The sequence below is a fragment of the Cryptotermes secundus genome, unplaced genomic scaffold, assembly GCF_002891405.2.
Source record: "Cryptotermes secundus unplaced genomic scaffold, Csec_1.0 scaffold709, whole genome shotgun sequence".
Taxonomy (NCBI): Eukaryota; Metazoa; Arthropoda; class Insecta; order Blattodea; family Kalotermitidae; genus Cryptotermes; species Cryptotermes secundus.
In genome coordinates this window covers 489,852-508,873 of record NW_019738358.1, presented here as the reverse complement: position 1 = coordinate 508,873, position 19,022 = coordinate 489,852, and the positions used below count along the sequence as shown (strand labels likewise).

At 38.8% G+C, this 19,022-nt stretch overlaps 2 protein-coding genes across 5 annotated transcripts in view; one reads left to right on the top strand and one right to left on the bottom strand.

The window, feature by feature from the left end:
* Window positions 1-5,731, top strand: part of LOC111870887 (probable tyrosyl-DNA phosphodiesterase) — an 18,913-nt gene extending 13,182 nt beyond the window's left edge. For both annotated transcript variants that reach the window (XM_033754039.1, XM_023863508.2), the window contains 4 exons: window positions 2,132-2,414; window positions 2,606-2,721; window positions 3,852-4,077; window positions 5,143-5,731. In XM_033754039.1, the coding sequence (XP_033609930.1) occupies window positions 2,132-2,414; window positions 2,606-2,721; window positions 3,852-4,077; window positions 5,143-5,280 (763 nt within the window). In that variant the 3' untranslated portion in view covers window positions 5,281-5,731. The remainder of the gene's footprint in view (window positions 1-2,131; window positions 2,415-2,605; window positions 2,722-3,851; window positions 4,078-5,142) is intronic.
* Window positions 5,732-10,686: 4,955 nt separating this feature from the next.
* Window positions 10,687-19,022, bottom strand: part of LOC111870874 (spondin-1) — a 29,588-nt gene continuing 21,252 nt past the window's right edge. For all 3 annotated transcript variants that reach the window (XM_023863484.2, XM_023863483.2, XM_023863485.2), the window contains exons 11-15: window positions 17,574-17,775; window positions 14,757-14,927; window positions 12,821-12,987; window positions 11,658-11,733; window positions 10,687-11,038 (exon numbers count right to left, since the gene is read on the bottom strand). In XM_023863484.2, coding sequence (XP_023719252.1) covers window positions 11,031-11,038; window positions 11,658-11,733; window positions 12,821-12,987; window positions 14,757-14,927; window positions 17,574-17,775 — 624 coding nt within the window. In that variant the 3' untranslated portion in view covers window positions 10,687-11,030. The remainder of the gene's footprint in view (window positions 11,039-11,657; window positions 11,734-12,820; window positions 12,988-14,756; window positions 14,928-17,573; window positions 17,776-19,022) is intronic.

Below are 19,022 nucleotides of genomic sequence, written 5' to 3'. Positions count from 1 at the left end.
CAGGGCAGAGAGGAATGGAGGGGCTCGATAAGGGAGGCCAAGGCCCGACATCGGGCTGTTGCACCATAGAAGAAGAAGATGGTACAGCATAATTATAAGCTTACCATTTATAAGGTTTTGTTTTTTTCACTATAATTGGCTGCCGAGGGGTGCACCTGTCATGTGTACTGTGGCTTGGAAGGTAGTAAAGGAGGATAGTGAGTGTTAATACATGATTTAATGTTAGTTATCACCATGGCCCGGATTTTGATGACCTGAATATATTTAAAAAATGACCTATAAAATTACCAAAAAAATCCAGAAAAATACCTAAAATATGACCCAAAAATGTAATATACAGGGCCCANAATGACCTATAAAATGACCGAAAAAATCCAGAAAAATTACCCAAAGGAGAAAAGAAAGAACACTTCGCTTCCATGTTATTCACATTTCAGAAAACATATGAAGAAAAATTCCTTAAAATGACCAAAAATGACTAGAAATACCCTTAAAAGTCCCAAAATTTACCAAAAAAATTACCCCCAAAATGAAAAAATGACCGTAAACCTAAAAATGTAAAAAAAATGACAAAAATTGCACATAAAATTTACAGTTCTGTAACGAGCAGTCATATCCGAGGTTTATATATTTAAGAGCATCACATAGGATACAAGGAAAAAAAGATGACATGTCATCAAAATCTGGGCCCTGGTTATCACACAGTAGTGGGGCTTGTATTGTCAGCTGCACAGAAGAGAAACTGTCATTTTTCTTTTCCTTATTACATCAAAATACTTCAGAGTTGACACTGAGAACTTGCGAATACTTGAATACTCAGGGGACAACAGCAGGTTCCTTGGATACTGGCTGAGCCATTCATGTGATTCACTCTTACTTTATGTTTTGTAATCTCCTGTCATATGAATCACATGCCTAATCCTCAGCTACATGCACCCAGTTTATAAACATCCATACATATGAACAGTATGAGAACTCACCCCCATCGGAAATAGTTGCAGCTTTTCATAGTAGAATTGTGAATTGCTTGGAGCACCTATAGTTTGGACTTAAGAATGACTTGACTTATAAACAAGGCCTTGGAACATAACCTGTTCAGAAGTCAAGAATCAGCTATATGTTTTATCTCATACAGAATCTAAAATATTATTTACAGACAATCAAAAACACATGTCCTTCACCCATGATAATTTACCTCTTTCTTGCCAGCATCCCAGTATAGACAAGGTGTCCAAGGAGGTCACAGTACAGGCTATTCTAAGCAAAAATTGTATATGTACATGTGTCCTGTTCCAAATGGTTTCCAAGGTATAGCTAATTCAGTGTTCAGTTCCAAAATTGTTGATAAGGAAGAGATATTATGTATTATTTTTAATACCAGTATTCATTGTCCAAGTGACAAAGTTGGAACAGTTTACCTAGTATAATACATTTTCAAAAATTCAACTGTCATCATCAGTGCACTTTGAAACTCATGTGAGGACATGGCATGTTGCTTATCTGTATAGTGTACAGTGAAATTGCTCTATCTCAGAAGCCGTTCAGGACACTTGTACGTACACACGTTTCTTGCTTAGAATGACAGACACTGTGACCTTCCAGAAGACTGATATTTCCTCCTGGGACACTCTGTATAGTAAGTAAGACTTAGAGGAAGAATAATTCCCAGGGTACGAAATTAAATTTCATTCATCTGTAACTTTAAGGCTTTCATGTTAGTGGCTGTTCAGATTGTGGTTTTCTGATTTCTAACACTATGTAACCTTGTAGGTGATTCCAACATTTCAGACAAATTTGCTTCCTCCATCTTCAGGCAGAAGTGAGCGGGCTGAGGATGCAGTCAGGTTATGCAGGGAGTTATGAGGAAGGTGGCTACTCTTGTAATTAAAAATAAAATGTTCAAGAACAAGGATGTGAGTCTTACTCACAAACTGTGCTGCAGTACTTGCATGGCTATTGTACATCCTGGCAAGAGCACAAAAGTGAATTGCACAATATCATTGGCTGTTCTCTGTTAGGTATGTGCTGTGAAACATGAAACAGAAGCAACATGAAAGTTACATTTATGTATGTCAGGTTATGTGGCTCCTTTGCTGAAGCTTAAGTTAGCATGGGACCTTTTATGTTGAAGGGTGTTTTTTGTGGCATCTGTTCCTGGCTCTCACCGAGGTCCTGATTATGACAAGTGGGGACATCGACGTCTAGGCCATCTGCTGAAGAAACATGTAACTATTCCCTCACTTCTGTCTCCCTCGGAAAGCAAGGAGAGCTGGCCAATCATTGCACAGTGTTCGTCTATTGGAGCACTGGGGACTGACCCTGATGCGTGGATGTGTGGAGAGCTGCGGACCAGCATGTCACAGAGAGCAGTGCAACCCGGGGACATGCCACAGCCTCCCCCAAAGTTCAAAGTGGTAAGCAGACTTGTCATACGTCAAGTTTCTTGCCTCAGGTGTCTGGTTTACTATTCTGGCATACTGTTCTGCGGACAAAGCTCCTAGATTTGAAGGAAACATGTGCAAGCCTGAGGAAAAATGTCATAAAGATTTTGGAATTTAAGCTTTGTCACTACTGTTTATGAAAATAATTTGTTCCATCTTTTCAGATTTATCCAAGTCTGCGAAATGTAAAGAACAGCCATGATGATTTGCTTGGTGGTGGTTGTTTGCCATACTCAAGGCGAACACATGAGAAGCAGGCTTGGTTCCGAAATTTCCTGTTGTAAGTACCTGCCGGGTTCATGTCAGTATAAGTTTGGAACCTTAGTGATCAAGCAGTAAAATTTCTGACTTGTATTTGAGAGGTACCCAGTTCAAAACTCAACTGGAACACCACCTATCCTTATGAGATTATTGTGGTTTTCCTTCCAGGCAAATGATGGGATTTTTTTATTGCTAGTGGGGTGGGACTAAGTCCCTTGTACTGCGGCCACTTCTGGCCTATTGTACCAGCCCCAGATGATAGGTGAGGGTGACTGTGGAGCAATTGGTGGAATGAAAATTGGCAGGGGAAACCGAAGTACTCAGAGAAAACCCGCCATAGCGTCACTTTGTCTACCACAAATCCCACTTGAGCAGACCCGGGATCGAACCCGGGCCACCGCGGTGGGAAGCCAGCAACTAACCGCTTGAGCTATGGCGCGGCCAAATGATGGGACAGTACCATAGCTCAGACTGCAGCCATTTCCTTTGATGCTCTTTTCAATTGATTATTCACTATTATCCATTGATTTGGCTCTCGATTCCTTTGGTTCATCAGTCATGGCAAGCAATGCCATAGCTCAGGTGGTTAGCCACAAGCTTCGCACTATGGCAGTCCAAGTTTGAGCCCAGGTCATGTCTTGTGGGATTTATGGTGGACAAAGTAGCACTGGGGCAGGTTTTCTCCAAGTAATTCGGTTTCTCATGCAAATTCTCATTCCACCGACTGCTCCACATTCATCATCGTCATCATCAATCATGCAGGACTGGCACAATAGGTCAATTAGTGGCCAACATACCAAGTGGACTCAGTCTCACCCCACCCCAAGAAACTTCATTCATCAGTCAGCAAAGATGACAAAACTCAAGTTGAAGCAGAGAAACTCTGTCTAGAAAGTTTGTTATCATGTTCACAATACCCAACCATTTAATCCTAACCCAAGACACTTTAATAATATTCATCCCTTCACACATATTACTCTAATATTTATTTCAATATTATCCACCCATCTACACTTAAGTACCCCAAATGATTTCAACACTTGAGATTTTCTAACCAAATTTTTATATGCATTTCTCATTTCCCAAATCATGCTGTTTTGCCATAGGTTCTTGCTTGTATATTGATAATGTGGTTATCCCTGTTAACAGCGAGTGGAAGAGTGATAAGCGGCATCGTTCAAAAGCAATGCCCCACATCAAGACATATGCCCGGGTCTCTCCCTGTGGCCGCCATCTTGCCTGGTTCCATCTAACAAGTGCCAACTTGTCGAAAGCTGCATGGGGCAAACTGCAGGAGCCTAAAGGGAAAGGTGGAAGCCCTGGACTGTACATTATGTCTTATGAAGCAGGAGTGCTGTTTTTGCCAAAGCTACTGGTAAGTTTAACAACACTGGCAATGTGGCATGGATTGTGACGTCTCATGGCACTGGTCAGGTTTGACACCTCACCTCACTTTTAATCAGGAGACTCCTGAAAATTACTGTCTTTTTTGGATGAGATGGCTTGTACTCTGATAGGTATAGTGTTTTGGAAGAGGGTGCTTTGTCCATCTTCAGAACCCTGAAGCTGGAGGCAGCAGGCTCCACTGAAATATGGGTACATGTCTACCAGACTATATAGTGTCTCATCCTGGCAGATGGTAAGCTTCGTAGTCATCATTGTGAGAACCTCAAAGAAGGAAATAGGAGAGTGGGAAGACCAAGGTTAAGATGGGCAGAATGAATATGGCAGGACATAAGAATTTTGGGTGTAAAGAACCGGAGGAATGTAGCATCGAATAGAGAAGAATGGCAAGCAATCCTGAGGAAGGCCAGGGCTCACAAAGGGCTGTCATGCCAGTGGTGGTGGCGGTGGCGGCGGCAGCGACGATGACGATGATGATGAGAACCTCAAATCACACAGGTGGTACCTGATTGAGGTTCTGTGTGATTTGTCTCGGTCATTCCAAGAGACTGCAGAATTATACTGAGGCCACACACAGAGATCTCAGAGAATGTGGTGATGACAGTGCTTGAGTTTTCCCAACTGTGATGTAGTTTGCTTTGTCTTACATAAGAGTTCCATAGAGCAGTTGGGTGGACAAGGAACTGGCTTATGGGACCGTTCCATTGTCTCAGTATAACATTATGTGCTGATTTTCCCAAAGCCCATTAAATTAAATAACCGTCAGTCTTTGCTGTGTATCAATAAGTAAAATGCATTCTTTTGTCAAAAAACCAAAAACAGAAGCATTTAAGGTTACCATTTGTTGATTATAAGACAAAATAGACCTAAACTGCAAGTCTCAGAGACATGGTACAGCTCTTTTGGGCAGAATGATCAACTGTGTCTCAGACATGATAATTCTGCTCTATAGATCTTCATGGCATGGTGCTTATGCAGAACTCTACGTTATCTTCACAGGATATGATGGTGTATACAAGTTCATTTGATATTACAGGTAAATGAACCAGTTTTCACCCTTGAAGGAGAAACAGTGGAAGGAGATCTCAGCTGTCCGTTTCCACTACCGTGGGACTTACCACTGTCAGCCTATGGTGCTGATGATATGCCATGGGTCAATGAATATTTGAAGTGATATGTCTTCAGGCATCTTGTCAGTGCATCTCATCTGGGTTTTAATTCTGTGAACTTTAATACTTTCATCCTAGAACACAGATACATCTTATTTTCAGTGGGTGTGTGAATACATTACAGAAGAGAACTAAGGCAGTAAGTGCTGAAAATGTACATGTCATGGTACCAAATATTATTTCTTGTCTGTAGGATCCTCTGGGAACCTTTATCTCCTTTACATCCAGTGCCCATCCTTCATTACTTGGCTTTATATTCTAAGTTGTCATGATCATCAACATCTTTCACCTGCCTCAATCTGGCCTGTACAGTGTTCTTTAATGTTCATCTCCTCAAAGGTTTTCCTCAGTCATTTCCAAAATTTTCCTTCTGGCATCCACCATTAGGTTTCTAATTGTACTGTCATGTGTTTATGGCTTCGTGAGTAATAATAAAAGGTTTTTGATTGGTAATTGGATTTGTTAGCACCTTCTTTTACAATCTCTCTTAATCACAATAAATTATAGCGCTATCACTAATCTATTCACTTCACAGATCACTAGGACATGCTAAGTCTTCTCAGTCTTCACTAGTCATATCCTGGCGATGGATTTATAACAGTCTCACTTTAACCACAGCACATATAAAGTCTTCTCTTCACAGGCTGACTTTCAACTGACAACTGAACTATGAGTGCCTTCCAACTGAACTCTGTTGTACTCCTTTGTAATCCTTTGTACTCCTTCGGTTTTCATTCTGATTTGATTCTGTTCATTACTACTTACCGTACCTAAAAAACCAAAGGCTGCACATTTTTTGCCAGAAATTCAAGAGGAAAACTGGGGTGCGGCTTATATTCGAAATATTCGAAATCACACTTCATTTAAAAAAAATATATTCATAATTAGTAATACAGGGTGTTCTACTCCTGAAATAATATTCCAAGAAAATTATTTTTTCTATAATTTCTGTCTGAAAATTGTGCTGCGGCCTATACACGCACGCGGCCTATACATGCGTAAATACGGTATATAGTCTCGAGGCGGATCCATAGAAAACACCACTTCCTCTATTGTATTTACAGCGCCATTGCATAGCTATAAAGTTATCTCATTCATTGCTGCAGGAATGTGTTTGCCAAGTTGTACACTAGCAGTGGGTCTACATGTCACAGTACATTGTTTTACGAGGTAAGATTGCCAGTCTCACACCCAACCCCCAATCTGGAGGACCAAGGGCCACTATTTATCTGGTCCTTATCCTTTGACTTGCCTGGCATGAGTGATTGTACCAGAAGCTTCCAACCCCACTGTCAAAGCTGTCCAGGTTATCCAGACCTCTTGATCATAGTAAGGTAGTACACCAATCATTGGTACATACTTAATTTAGGTTTAAATTGCTGTTATCAAGTTTATGATACTCTGTAGTCTCATAGGCCCTTAACTGCCATTTTAGAGCAACTTGCTGCCACATTCTTTGGGGTAAATATTAATTAAGGCAACATGTTCCTGTGAAATGTTTCGTAAACTACTGTCATGTTTGTGATGTCATAACCCATAAAACTGCAGCTCAAAAACCTCACTGAAGTGAAAACCTCATATGTCATGTTATATTTTAACGTCCTGTTGCACTGATTTATGTCCATGATTTATTCTGACCGTCTTACAGTGCATACATTTATTCACCTTACTCTCCTCTCTTGCACTACATGTTTCGGCACTAAAGTGCCATCTTCAGGTGCTTTTCGATGTACGTCGAACTACTGCATTGCATGCCCTGTTGTCTTTATACTAAAATAACTAAAATATATATTCGTCATATATATTGATAAATTTTAAATATTAAAAATATTAAAACTGTTGAGGATTTGTCATCCTTATGTCATATCTCAATACACAGTATAACACACGCAGTCACAGGAGCAAGACACAACACAAAGCACAATACACACATGAAAGTAGGAAGAATACTCCGATAGAAGAAGCTAGGTGTGACTCGCGTATTGAGATACGACATAAGGATGACAAATCCTGAACAGTTTTAACATTTTTAATATTTAAAATTTATCAATATATATGACAAATATATATTTTAGTTATTTTAGTATAAAGACAACAGGGCATGCAATGCAGTAGTTCGAAGTACATCGAAAAGCACTTGAAGATGGCACTTTAGTGCCGAAACATGTAGTGCAAGAGAGAAGAGTAAGGTGAATAAATATATGCACTGTAAGACGGTCAGAATAAATCATGGATTCATATGTCATGCTGAGAGTATGACAATGTATGGTATTTTGAATTTGAGGTTCTCACAGTGGTCACTATATCATGAAATGTGACACTGTATAGTCTGGTAGGAGTTCTTCAGAATTTTGGTGAGATACACCACCTCCATCATCCAGAGTGCTGCTAGCTGATTACTTGCTTGGATTATTGTATGGTCCTGAAGATGGAGGCAGTATATTACTCTGAAGTGTTGATGAACTTCTATCAGACTGCACGTCATGACATCTCAGATGATACTACCCTTCATTTTCCTTGTTTTCGCATACCCATATTCTGGAGCTTGCCTTTATGCCTCTACTTCTGTCATTTATTTTGAGTTTTCTACGAGTATAGTATAATGTATAGTTATTTATAAAACTTTTGCCCTCCATGAAGTTATCTGAATTAAGTCCATATGTAATGGACTTAATTATGTAATGTAATGTGGACATGCCTTCAGAGGGGAAGAAAAAAGAAGTAAATGTGTCTCATAAGCATTATGTAACAGGATAGTTGAGCAAAATATCTTAAAAATTCAAAGCCACATTTGAAGAAGAACTCAATTATGAGTCTGAAAATCTTGGCATTTGGTCACATTATCATTAACAAATAGATTGTCATTTTTCATTCCTTTCCTTTTACATTCCAAACAGGGACTAAGATTGCAGTCTTCTAAGATGTGACACCATATATTTTGACAGATAAATATAAATGTACTGGAGGAGCCCATCTACCATACTATATAGCATCACATACCAGAAGTCCATGACATTCACGAGCATCTCATACTTTCCACATCAGCAGAGCATGTACTTTTTGTAAATGAAGTGAATACAGTTCTACTTTCCTTCCACAGAAGTGGAAGGAACGGATATATTTGGCTTCACCTGCATCTGATGGAAAATTTATTTTCCCTCCTTTTCACAGAACAAACCTCTCAAGCTTGTCCCATGCCATTATTTATTTGAATTAATTTGAAAATTACAAAGACTATCACACATTGGCAATTTACTGTGTGTTGCTACCAAGTTGTGGTATCCATGGCAAATCTGATGGTTGGTTAAATAAATATGGCAATAGTAACTTTTTACATATTTCCTTAAATACTGTGCAAACATAACTTTCCTGTCAACTAGTTTCCTACTTGCAGAACCAGTACTGGTCACTCAAGACACCATGACATCCATTCCATATTTCTACCATTACATACTGTAATAGTTTCTGGATGAAGTTTGAAACCTCATTCCCAGTCCTTTGTTGTCATTATTGTTGTTATTGTTGTTATTCTTTTCATTACACAAGTAAAACTTAATTCCTTAATCTGAGCATCATCCATTCTTTGAAGTTTTATCTACATATACTACAGTACTGACATGGAAAGTAACAGCCCCTGGGCATGAAGTGGGTGCTTCTGTTCGCATACACTAAATTGGTAGCATAATGTGCCTTAGACATAAAGCCCTCACACAGAAGGAAATGTTCTGTTCACATTCTAGCAGCTTGAATTCAGGTTCAAACTGAAATGATGACCAGTTGTAAATGACACTACATAGTCTTATCAAGTCATATGCAGTATAACACAGGATCCATTAGGACAAAGGAAATCAATATATGAATTTCGTTATATTCAGGGCTAGAAGTGGGTGTAGATGCTGGTAGATGTTGTCTACTTAGTTCTGGAGCACTTCATTTTGAGGAGCTTAATTCCAATTTCTGAAGATATCATTAACACTTGTTCCCAGTAACAATACTTGAAGAATTAAATTCACATGCATGAGTATAATAATTTCCTCTTAATTAGAGCTGTTCATTCCCTCAAGCTCCTCTGCTGATCTGCATCATTTATCTAATTATGAATCTGACCATATATCTAGCTCTGAGAAAGCAAAGAAGTCAAAGTCAATGTTATGTTACAATTGATGATCAGCTGGCCAGTCCGTCTTGCTGTCAGCTCCACTCTCAATATATTTATACTGTCTATATAACCAGGAAACACTCTGTTGGCTATGTGTACACAACTGGCCAATTTTCACCTATCACTGAAGTGTACAGAATGAGTTAGAAATCACAACTATTTGCAGAACATTCAGGTAGGAGAGAAAAAGAAGATGGTCTCCAAATTTCTTAATTTATTCATAAAAATTACCATCAAACTATTGAATTAATGGAATAAAATATCTAAAAGTACTTCACTGCATTATCAATATTTTAATAGGATTTTCATAACTCCAATAAAACATATTTTGATCTTTCTGACAGTTGCTCTCATGTGGGGGGGGGAAAAAAAAGCATATACAGCATCATCTGAATGAAAATACATAATTTCACCCCATGGAAGAGATCCTCGAGTATTCTAGGGCCTTCATGGTCGAATTTCGTTTTAAACTCTATAGATTTTTACTTTCTGTTTGAGTCTTGCAGACTGCTTATACTGAGGCTTTGTAATATTTACAAATAATGGCATATTTCTTTTCGATGAATAACAATTATAAATCTGAAAATACATTTAACCAAAATCTAAATGTGCTTTAAAGTGGAATGTTACATTGTAAATGGCTATAAATTTGGATATTGTCCATCACCTTGAGTTCCTCAAATATAATATTTTTTCTACAGAAAATANAAATAGATCTGTATCCTTCAACAGAGGAAAGGGAGGAAAGGATCCTATTCAGTTGGTTCTGTTAGAAATGGCCAGTCTTGATCAATGGACAGAAAATAAGAAACTCTTCTCCCTTATATCAAACAAGTGAACAGATTCAATTTCAGAAAGATAATTCTTATTTTGTAAGATTTAAGGTTTTCATGGTGGTGACTATGAAGAAAGCAGTCTTCTGGGATGTGGCACCGTGTAGATGTGGTGTTAACCAACGTTTCAGAGGAATGTATCACCTACAGACTGCTTGCACCTGTTATCACTGTCTTTTCGCTTGTGGATTTTCTTATTTTTTCCTTCTACCCTGAAGATGGAGGCCATATGTTCCTCTGAAACATCGGTTAACACCACATCTATATGGTGCCGCATCCCAGAAGACTGCTTTCTTCAATTCTTATTTTATTTACTTATAATTTATTAACGATACTGTCTGCAACTCTGACTACATAGCGCCCAATGATTTGACAATAGTAATTGATGATATGTAAAGGATATGGAAGTGGTCATGTCCTAATTTAAAGTATTACCCTGAAAAGTCAGGATAATCATTGCCTAACTTAGATTCAAAGAGAGTACTGAGCAAATAGAAAGCATTACTGTTTAGCCAACTTACTCAGTACAAAAGGCTGTGTCTGAGAAAGCTAAGGATATTGGGCAACATTCAAAATAACAGTAATGCTTACTGAAAATACATTTACTCCGCTTTGTAAGGATCCTGAAACCACCATAAACAATGGTTTGAAGTCCACCAATCTCTGGAAGCATTTGTGAAACAGTCTGCTGCATAGTGGGATACTGATATAAAAATTCTTCTTATGCTGTAACTGGATGCTGTGTTCCAAAAATTGTAAAACATTAAATTTCTGAAATAAAAAACACAGTATATAATAAGACATTTTATGGCCCTGGGGTCAACTCAGCCTCTAACAGAAATGAGTACCAGGAATCTTCCTGGGGATAAAGGGCAGCAGGCACATAAGGCTGACAATCTCCCTGTCATCTGTGAGCCGATTTTCCAGAAAATGTGTGAGCCTTGACACCTCATAATCATATGAGCCTCCACGGCCTGTTACAGGTATAGTTTTATCTTTTTCTTTTAACACTTGTTTCTGTGATGAGACAACTCTAATATATACACACAAAATGCTGATTCTGAATGGGCTCTGCATAGGTCAGTTTCTTTTCCAAAGTTTATAATGCTCTTACTATCTCACATTGTGTAGCGCTGAATGGCAGGATGACTGGTGCATCACAAATTGGAAAGGATTTGGAATGAAATGGTCATGGCCTGGTCTGTGGTACTATCCCAGCATTTGTCTGAAAGTGCTGAGGATATTCATAACAAACCACAGTCAGAATAGCGGTGTTCCAGGCGAGATTCAACATGAAGACTCCCCAAATAGAAGTCTCGAACGTTATCATTACACCAATCTGCCTTTGTGGAGGTAAAATTGGTAACTTAGTTCTGTAACTAGTGCTTACCACAAGGCCGCATTTGACACTTCTTTCTTCGAACCAAGCGTTTGGGGCAAGGCCGGCCTCCATTTTCAGCTTTTACCTGTAAGAAGATATACTGATGCATTACTTACTTACTTACTTACTCATGGAGCTGAGCCCTTCTTGAGGAGCGTCCAATTCTACAGCTACTCAAGAATTTCCCAACATTTTATGGAACCCAAAAGTTCATTACAGTGTTCACAAGAGCCCTCCACTGGTCCCTGACCCAGACCAATCCAACCCATACCATCCCACCCTATCTCTCTAGGAACCATTTTAATATGGTCCACCTATGCCTTGGTCTTCCCAGTGGTCTCTTTCCTTCTGGGTTTCCCACCAATATCCTACATGCATTCCTTTTTCGCCCCCATTCATGCTACATGTCCTGCCCACCTCATCCTCCTTGACTTGATCATTCAAATTATACTTGGAGAAGAGTTCAAATTATGAAGCTCCTCATTATATTGTTTTCTCCAACCCCCTGTCACTTCATTTCTCTTCAGTCCAAATGTTCTCCTCAACACCCTGTTCTCAAACACCCTCAGTCTATTTTTTTTTTATTGCTAGTGGGGTGGGTCTAAGTCCCTTGTACTGCAGCCACTTCTGGTCTAATGTACCAGCCCCAGATGATAGGTGAGGGTGATTGTGGAGCAATTGGTAGAATGAAGATTTGCAGGGGAAACCAAAGTACTCAGAGAAAACCTGCCCCAGCGCCACTTTGTCCACCACAGACCCACATGGGCCACCACAGCGGGAAGCCAGCAACTAACTGCTTGAGCTATGGCATGGCCCATCCTCAGTCTATGTTCCTCCCTTAATGTCAGAGACCAAGTTTCACATCCATACAGAACCACAGGCAAACTTATAGTTTTGCATATTCTAATTTTTATGTTTTTAGAAAGCAGACAAGAAGACAAAAAGTTCTAGACTGAATGGTAGCAAGCATTATCCACATTCAGTCTCTGCTTAATAACATTTTGTTACTGTTCTCAAATATTTCAACTATACCACATTTTCAAAGGATCTATTTTGCCTTGCATTCTGGTGATGAGACAGTAACATATACAAGAGGGAGAAAGAAGAAGGTGGATTGATCTGTGTGCTTAATTTAGCACCATGGCATGAAGATGTATGGTACTCAGTCTCACCTTGATCATGCGGAACCGCTCCCTGATACCAGTGCCACATGTGACACTACAGTCGGTCCACACGCTCCAGTCACTGACCATGCAGTCAACAGGGGACACTGCTGCTCCTGGCACAACATTAATGCCCTGCTCCTTCTGCTGAGGAAGCCCTTGCTGGAATAGCTGATCTGAACAGTGTAAAGATGACACATTCACTACATAGTCATGTGCCTTGATGTATTCATTCTCATGTGAGGCACTGAAAGTGATCACGTTCATGACTTCTGAGACATAACACTGTGAAGTTCATTGAAAATCAAACATTTTGGAGGGACTTGCCACCTATATTTTCAGGGCTGAAAAGTAAGCCAAGAAACCAATGTGAAGCATGGGTATAATTGCCATCTGTGTCATGATGCTTTCTTGCCTGGAATAATCTTCAGCCCTGAAGATGGAGGCAACACATTTCTCTGAAACGTCTGTTAGCTTTCAACAGACTACATGGCATTATATCCCAGAAGACAGAACTCTTTGTAATCACTACTGTGAGAATGTTAAACTTCAAAACTGCTTTAATTTGTTTCCTAGTTTATTTTAAGATACTTCATTAATTGCATGGTTTGTATAGTGTCAAATGCCTATATGATTATGAAAGATGAATTTGAAGCTGTGTGAAAGATAAGAGTTTCAGCCTATTTTAAGGCACTATGTTAGAATTTTCCTGGAGAAGTTTGGGTACATCAAAAAACATTCATTTAGTGGTCCCCAAGTAGAGAATCAAGCCCATGACCTCACAAATTAGAGCCAAGGGTTAACCACTGAACTTTGATATGTTTGTGTTTGGGGTAGCGGGGAGAAGGTTTCAAGGCATGACAGTTTCCAGTGCAATATTTACTGGTATTCCTGGCACACATAAGATTTTCTCTTCTCCGCAACATACAGACTGGCTCGAGGGGTCAACCAGCCTTCTGTCCAATGGGTATCAGGGTCTCTTTCCAAGATGATAAAGTGACAGGGGCATGAAGCTGACTTCTCATCTCCATCAAGTGCCGAGTTCAAGAACAGTTGAGCTATACCTCCACTCCCCCATACGTCTTCATGGCATAGTGCTTTCTTAATTAGTTACATACAGGTAAAACTTTATCTTTATTTATATATAAAAACCATATTAACACTGATGTTCATTGAGAAAATTTAATTAACAGAAAATATAGTTTATTAAATCAGATTCACAAATAAACTGCACTGACTGTACATGACGACTAAATAGGTGATTTCCGTGAGATCAGTCTACAGGAGAGTTTGAAAGTACAGTGGATATGCTTAGGCACATAATCCTAAAAACGGTAGTGGCAGGGAAGCTCAGCATGTAGTTCTGAGTTGAAAGAAATGGGAATGAATCCTGATACGAGTACAGTGTTTTGTTACTTAATGACAGCTTTGCATTATTACATGCTGAATGATAAGATAAACAGATCCTGAAATGCACACACTTACAGATATTCCAACCTCAAACAGGGAAGCAGCAAATTAAATAAGCTGCAACTGATGTACATATTATACCACTGTTCTTAAAATAACTGCTACAGCAACACTCCAGCACTCAAATGAGCACTCATCGCCAACATGGTCTGCCCTGGGTGGAGTAGATTTTGGAATTCATCTTAAATTTTACTATTAAGTTTTTACTGCTAATAGTAGTTACTAGTAAATAAAATTATGTCCAATAACAGAAAGCATAAAGCAAAATGTGAGTTATTAAAGTCTTTGAATTTATTTTTTTAATTAGCTGAATTTGGAAATCTCCAAAATCATCTACTTAATTTTGCATCCTGACAGACCATCATGATATAACAGGGCATGGAACTGTACAAGGAAACCCAGAAAAACTAACTGACTTCATTCAAATTCATGTAGGTTACAAATCTCACAAAATTATTGCAAATGTAATACTTACCTCTGATAACTGCACAGGCATCATTACATTCCTTAGCTGTGAGGAAGTTATTGCGGTTCCCTCGGCAACCACCGTAACCAAATGGCACACACATCCCCTTTCTGGGTTCAAAATACCAGCGCTCAAAATAACCTCGGCATGGGCCAACTTCCTGCTCCATCATGCACACTTCTGCAGTGAACAAACATCATCTCATATGAGAGTTTAGGCTTCAAAGTAAAGAAAAAAGAAAATGTAAAGGCCCTGCATTTAATTAATTATGTGCTATGCATGAAGACATGTGGGGGAGCGGAGGTATTGTTCCACCATTCTTGACCTTGGCACTAGATGGAAGAGAGTGGTCAGCTTCATACAGCAGCAACTTTACCCCAGAGGAAAGTGCCCCCAGCATGAATTGGATCGGAGGCTGGGTGGGCCACACAGTCCGTCTGGATACTCTGGAGGGAGAAGAGAAAAATCTTGCACAGCTGGGAATTGAACCCAAGCCATCCAGCCCATAGTCTATCACTATACCAACACAGCTATACTGGCTCTACAGTTTTACAGAAGTGAATATTAAAATTGTGATCTCCTAGGTAATGGCACCATGTTTTCTGGTAGGTGGCTACACATTTTTTGAAGGGAAATACTCCCTCTATCTTTAGGACTGAAGTGAGAATGGACACAAAGTTAGGGTTTCCATAATATTTTTTTCAAAAAAGGGACAATTCCATTTTCCCCCTAAAAACCAAAGCATTTGGTAAATAAAAGGACATGATAAAAAATTAATACAAACAAAAAACCAATAATACATTATATATTAAATATTGAGAAATCTAAACATATACGTAAATATGAGATCAAAATTATTAATTTATATAAAGCTTTCACTGTTTCTATTTTAAGTCTGTTTCTTTCATCTGAGCTTAAAAATTTACACGTATTATTGAGAAAACACCCTCAATTGATGCATTAGATCCTGGCAGTGCAAAGCAAAAACTAATAAGACATTTAATGTTAACAGCACTTGTATGTTTTCCATTGTAAAATGAGCCAACAGTTCACGTCACTTTTCAGTAACATTTTGGTTTTTTTCTTTTTTTCCCATTTCACTTTCACAACATTTTTGTACACATGAAAACTCATCAAACAAGTCATCTTCATTCAGTGACAAATCAGGTCTTCGTGAAAACATAGTTAACCTGTACACACTTCCAAGTGAAGATTTTTAAACACACACTGAAAAGTTTCCTCACAACAAACGCTTTTTATTCAATAGATGAATATATTTCTGCTAAGCATGTATAACATTTAATAACTATATTCCTTGTAATTTTGTTTATGAATGACAATGTAAATTATGGTTATTTGGTGCTTTTGGTTGCGTGTGGTTATTTGCTGTTGACACGATTTTACTTCTGCAATCAAGTCTTATTTTGACGAGTTCAATAACCAGTCCAATTCGGACAACAGATCAGTGAATTTATGAATTATGTAGGTATGTATGTATGTATGTATGTAAGTCACCTTTCCTTTCAAATTGATCCAATCCATAGGCTGAAGAGATATAAGAAATGGCAAACACCATTCCTGAACATATTCAATTCAGGTATCATAGAAGTCTTCTGCATAGTTACTAAATTTTCAATGGTTATATGTCCTCCTTTTTCTAGATCTTGCAGCTGATCTCTCACAGCAGTTGTAAGAAACTTTTTGTCTTCCTATAATTTAATTTGTCTAACAGTTTGCTAATTTCATTCTTCACTGCAATTATTGTGGTTTCTTACTTTTCAACATATTCGATGGTATAGGAAAAGGTTTTTAATTGGCTGGCAAGGAAATGTAAGAGGGTTAATAAAAGTTGATTTTCAAAGAAATTCTGAAGGCTGACTGGACACGTCTCCAGGGAAAGCAAATAAGATTTTAATGCAAGGAAAATGTCCATAATTCTTTGTATTGCAGGAAAGAGGGAAAGCCATCTTGTCTTGCCATGACCCAAAGCAGTTTTTTACTCTGTTTTGGGTGAATTCACAAAATGATTTCGGTTCATTATCTCATACAGAATAAATGTGGAAATGCTGATAAATCTTGTTAATTCTTAACTGAAGATCAATAGATAGGCAGTCTGCAGCAGCCTGCACCTCATTGTGTACCACATGTGCAGGACAACCACAATACTGACTGAGTGACATGAATTCTATGACAAAATTCCATTTCATCCTCATTTCAAAATTAAAGATAATGAGAGAGGAGAAGGAGGAGGACAAGAAAGAGAAAGCAAAGAATGGAAAAGGTAAAATAAGAAGTAATGGAAGAGGAATAAACAGAAACAAGATGAGAGGATTGTTCAATGACAGTCTTGGTGGATGAGTTCCTACATTTTTTCAACATTTTCTGTAGTTTTACTGCTGCTTGGTTGTCCTGAACCTTCATCATCTTCAACTGACACTCAACCAACCTAGAAACGTGAATGCCACTAAAAACTGCTGTCTGGCTGAAAGAATGTTTCCCAAAAGCCTTACAAAGCATTTCAAGGATTTTGGTAGCAGATTTGTCAAGTTTCACACAAAACTTGATGCAGACACGTTGCTCAATTTTGCCATCCATCACAGACAAAACGAAACACAAAGTTGAAAAAGCACTCATGTAAAAGCACATGTTCACAGCATTGTGTCACGTGACAGATTGATGCAATAGGCTTTCGGAAGTGTGATCTTGGCCTCCCCACCCATCTATTTTCACCGAGGGAGTTATAAGAATTGCAGTCTTGGAACTTCCCTATACCACCTTGCATGCAGAGCTCTCAGCATGAGAGGTGGAGGCTGAACTGGCACTTACGTTTAGCAATGGACATGTCAAAGGTGCAATCCTCTTGTACGACACAGTGTCTCTGTTGCACTATTTCCACTCGTGTGCTACACTTCTCCTGCAATTCCGGTGCAACCAGCAGCAGGCGTGTTCGCAGCTTCACACCCTTCCCACAGGAAGCACTGCACGGACTCCAGTCGCTCCAGTCTGTCACAGGACACATGGGATCTGCCTAGAATTGAAACATAGCAAATAGTATACATACCTCTATAAATATTGTGGTGTGTAGAGCCATTGCTATGCGACGACTATGAGATGGCAGATATATCAGGACCGTTTCTGGGGAACAGCTCGGTAAACATGTTCCCACAAAACAGAAAATGAAACAGTGCCCCATTGCTAGACAGCAGATCCTTAATAATGCAACAGTTGAACTAAACAATTGAAAAGCTATGTTTTCTACATGGTCTATGCAGAGAGGTTATAAGCAGAACAAGGTTAGAGCTTAGTCAGTTCTGTGAAGAAAGGGCTTGATCCCAAAGGCAGAGGAATAGCCACTGTTGGAGCCACTACCAGGAAACGTCCAGTAGAAGAATGAGAACACTAGACTATCTGCTCTAGTGAAATGTAAAGTGTGGAAAGAGTGATAATGTGATAGTTATTTGCAGTTATGACCTGTAAGTGGTCAGTAAACCTATTCCCCAATCTAAATTCTGTCTATAGTCACTCTAATACATGACAATATATATCTGAGTGAGTGTGTGTGTGTGTGTGTTATGTATTTCTCCCCTCATGTCCCTTTAGCGCTGGTGGTTGCTAAGCAATAAAAATTGGTAGATCTAATGGGTTCTGACAATGGTGTATAATATTCAGAATTACTGGGTTTTTGGACTTTTGTCCATCATCTGGTATTCTAGAAACTAGAAAACACAGCGTTTCGGAAACTGGATCTGTTTCAGTTGTTAGGAGAGGCTGGAAGACCCAACAGAGTAGGTGTCTTCCAGCCTCTCCTGAGGACTGAAACAGTTTCTAAAATACCACACAATGGACAACAGTAAAAAAAAAAAAACAGTAATTCCGAACACAAATTTGTTTTAATAATGCATATATATTGAAGTTGGTACATTCTTATTTTATATAACCAAGTAGGATGGTATAATGGTAACATTCAAGACCTGTATTCAGGAAGTTGTCAGTATGAATCAGGCTAGGACACTGACTACACTGATTGAATTTTCCTATGTAGTTTTCTTCAGTCCCGCCAGCCCAATGTCAGAATAATGATTTGATTTGGCCATGACCACCTCCTTTTCAAATTCTTTCTGGTTCACCATTCACCACACCAATTATCTTACTATTCACCACTATATTATAGTCTAGATACTGAAATTGTTGTAAAATCCCTTCCCACAAAAACTACAATATGTTTACTGTGTATAAATTTCAAAATTCCATGCCAGATCATAGTTATCTTCTTGG